At 39.5% G+C, this 3,817-nt stretch overlaps 1 protein-coding gene across 1 annotated transcript in view; it reads right to left on the reverse strand.

Moving 5' to 3' along the window:
- Window positions 1-3,651, reverse strand: part of RUFY1 (RUN and FYVE domain containing 1) — an 11,830-nt gene extending 8,179 nt beyond the window's left edge. Inside the window, exons 1-6 of the mRNA XM_010181363.1 lie at window positions 3,486-3,651; window positions 3,046-3,163; window positions 2,282-2,383; window positions 1,829-1,952; window positions 1,334-1,392; window positions 451-516 (exon numbers count right to left, since the gene is read on the reverse strand). Coding sequence (XP_010179665.1) covers window positions 451-516; window positions 1,334-1,392; window positions 1,829-1,952; window positions 2,282-2,383; window positions 3,046-3,163; window positions 3,486-3,642 — 626 coding nt within the window. The 5' untranslated portion in view covers window positions 3,643-3,651. The remainder of the gene's footprint in view (window positions 1-450; window positions 517-1,333; window positions 1,393-1,828; window positions 1,953-2,281; window positions 2,384-3,045; window positions 3,164-3,485) is intronic.
- Window positions 3,652-3,817: the final 166 nt, after the last annotated feature.

Consider the following 3,817-nt stretch of genomic DNA (forward strand, 5'->3'; position numbering starts at 1 on the left):
CTACAGTTAGCAGCCTACAGTAGCTGGCAGCCCCGTTCTGCCGTAGTTTTTGCAGCTTTAACATCTCTCTGACGTTCAAGAGGGTAAGCGAGGCCTGCTCCTCCCACTGAGCAACCTATGAGGGAAGAACACAGACTCTCCGTTCTAAAGAATTAATTTCCAAACACATTTTTAATAGTTTTCTCTTGAGAAATTATCTCCAAAATCTTCTGTTAATCACTAGTAAGTCTCAAAAAAGTCAACTATTATTACACAGGCTTGTTTTCTGCTTTACATGTGCCATCAGAAGAGTAAGATTACAAAATGAAATTAAGATTTTGGGAAATAATCAGAAAAGGCGTTTCAATATCAGACAAAAATCTACAAGACTGACAGCAGAGACATGCAATGCCATACTGGAAAAGCTAAACAGGACAAGCGTTTGTACATTAGAACAGATGAAAATCCCACCTTAGATGTCGGTTAAGTTCTTCTACATAATGCTTCTGGTCAAGGACAGCTGTAATCCCTCCATCTCTAGTTGTAAAAGTAAGAATTTGGTGATTGAGAAGAAACTCCTTCATTCTAAAGCGTTAGTTTGTACTAGGCTTTTCAGCACGGATTTGCAAACAGAGTTGAAACTTTTCCTCTTTTTCTTACAAAAAAATACTTGTGCCTAAGGCAGACCAGAAGCTCTAGGGAAATGAGGTGCTTTTAGTTTAAAGACATGGAATTTACTGGAATACTCTTATGATTTTAGAGGCAGCAGTAAGTTTTAGAAAGTTGTAGTAGATGTCCTCTATAACAGACTTCATGTAAAATCACATATTAAGCTTGGGAAAAAATGCATTTCCTACACTTGGGGGATAAAGAATGTACCTGGATGTTCTAGAAAGTACTCACTTTTGCATTTTGTTTCACCTGGAGTCAACTTCAGTTTAACTTTCAAAAATATTATGAAAAAGTATGCAGTATACTTTTAATATTAAAAGAGTGACACTAAGTAAGCACTTCATTGTACAGCTTAAGTGATAACAGTGTTCAAAAGACACTGAAGGCAAGTCTTTCATTTAAAAAGGGAAGAACTAAAAGTGGCTGCAGATATCAGTGCTCTCATACCCATATTCCCTGCATTTTATGTATTCATAACACCTCACACTTGCATTGCTTCTCAGCAGCTAAACACTAAAGTGCCCCGAGATGCATGAAATGCAGAAACTATTTAGGCCCCTCCACTCCCTACAGGTCTGCAAAAAGTTCCAGACTCTAATTCACCAAACATTTCACCAAAAAGTACTTTTTTTTTTTTTCTTTCCTCCAGAACCATTCAGAATCACTAATTCACCATACATACTGTTTGGCGTCATTGTCCTGCGTTTCCTTAAGGTACAGGGAAAAATCAATCACTCCAACCTGAAAAATATATTTAAGATATTAACACAGCTTCACAGTGCAATTCAGCATAGCAGCAAGCGTGACTCTGTATTTGGAAAAATGTAAAAATCTCAAATTTACATTTAGAGAGACAGACAATAGCCATATTCTTCCCAACTGAAGCAAATGTGCAAGCTAGTGTTTGTCACAAAAGCATCAAAATAACCATATTCAGCGAGTTCAGTTTCCTAGCAGTTATTAGTTTTGACAGCATTCCCACAAACTGCTACTTAAGAGATGGATACTTACGTACTTTTCGGTTTTTTTTCTCTAATTCAATGGGGGAAACGTGACAAGCTTCAACACAGCACTTTCTAGACAGAATTCTGGACCCATCTCAGTAAGGTATTTATGGATGTGCTTCATTCTACTATAATCTCATAGTGACTGATCTTATTTAAGCTTTACTCTTCACCTGGGAATCCAAGTCTTCTCCTTTCAAGCAAAGGTTTGCATCAATAACATTCAGTCCAACTAGCAGACCCACAATGACCGCTCCTTCCTCCTCCATCATCAACGCATCAGGCTCATAAAATTCACTAGAAGAAATATTGTAAGGCATCACTGCACATCAAACAACCATCATGATACTTCCATCTCTGAAATAATATAAACAGTAATGTAGCCCTTATACAGCTCAGCTAATTTACTGCACTAATTTATTGCACAAGGCAGAAGACACTAAACTCTCACAGAAAATACTCTACTCATTCCTGTCAGTTCACTGCAAAAACAATGAACAACTTGCTCCTCTGCTGGCTGTAAGAACAAACTTAAAATTAAACCGGTCAATTAATGACCTCTTACTGTAACAACACAAGGTTTCAGTGATTCGGTGAATATAATCTACGTATGTCTGTGCTGTTACCTTAAGAGATGCTTATGGTCCAAGAGTACTTTGAGGTAATCTGCCAGTTTCTTTTGCATGAGTGCTAGATAAAGCCAAGCCCGTCCTCTTCCCACAGCAGTCCTAAAATGAAAAGTTGTATGTTTTGGTAAAAACAAAGCTTTTTATTAAGTAGATTTCTGCAATTCAAAATTCTCCCTTTACAAAGGGAGATGAAGGTTGTTATTTACTAAAAAAACCAAAACAAAACCCAAAAAACCCTGGGATAATGAAGTGTTGTCTCCAGAACACAGAAGCATTTAAGCATATCCCATTGCTTCAGCAAAGGGAAAGCATATTGTAAAGTCTTTCTTACTTGCAAAGCCATACATATTTTCAGCTATGACCAAAACTCAATTATTCATGCATCCTAGCATTAAAATGAGTCTCTTTCCATTATCCTGAATTAACCAAATTAAATACTACTAGCAGACACACAAAATGAGACAAAGCCTAAAAAGTGAGAGAAAGAAGAGGAAAGAATGTACCTATGAAGACTTTACAGTCATTTTTAACAAGGTTATAGAAGATTCCAAATGCTGTTTTAAATCTGACAGCATTGTCTGAATCAGAAGCACCGAGTACTTTGAGATGTCCGCCTTATCTCTTGGAGAAGTCAGTGCCTCCTACATACTCTGTTTTTTTCTTTGGGAACAAGATCTCATTAAAGAGGGTGAGAGACTACACAACGGATTCTTTTCCCCAGCAGTATAAGTGAAATGCATCCTCCCCAACATTCAACTTACTTCAACTCTGGCAGATTTTTAACACTAGTTGCTATATCTGATGCTTCTGGACAAAGTTTTTCCACTAGCTCCAGAGGACCAAAAAATGATTTGTTCTGTCCGATAAAAGTCTTCTTCACTAAAGGGAGCATACAGAGAAATTTGTGACGAAAAGCGTCAGACTTTCAACTCCATTATGACAAATTTTAGTCTGCGTTTTACTTTCTTATCAGCTGTCAACAGAAACTGGGCATTAAAAATACCTTGACAGTTTAGGAGGCAGAAAATATAGAGTACATGAGAAGGTAACCACATATCTGTACTACTGATTAGCCTCATACGGTGTATGCGATTAATATTAATGTTATACAGAAGTCAAATTGGAGACACGGCGAGACACGACACAGACTCATTTATTTGCCTCTCCTCAGTGTGGCAGTGGCGGGGGAGCTGTTGCCCACCTTTCAGCCCGTGCTTCAGGCAGTGCTCCAGCACCACGAAGAACTGCTGCAAGGGCGGGAAGTCCGAGTCCAGGGTCCGGCCCAGGCTCAGGGCCGACTGGATCAGGATTTTGATACTGAGCTTCATCATGTTCATGAGGTTGGCGCGCTCCTCCATGTTGTGGTATCGGGCACCTGGGCGGGGGGGCAGTGGTGGAGAAAGGAAAGCTGGTTTTAGAAACGCGCTCCTCCTGACCCCTCGAAACGCTGACAAGAGCGGTGCCTCCCCGCCTTGGCCTCCATCTTGCGCAGGTGAACGGCTTGAGAAGATCCAAGTACAGGGTACTGAAATA

The sequence above is a fragment of the Mesitornis unicolor genome, unplaced genomic scaffold (assembly GCF_000695765.1).
Source record: "Mesitornis unicolor isolate BGI_N332 unplaced genomic scaffold, ASM69576v1 scaffold17920, whole genome shotgun sequence".
NCBI lineage: Eukaryota > Metazoa > Chordata > Aves > Mesitornithiformes > Mesitornithidae > Mesitornis > Mesitornis unicolor.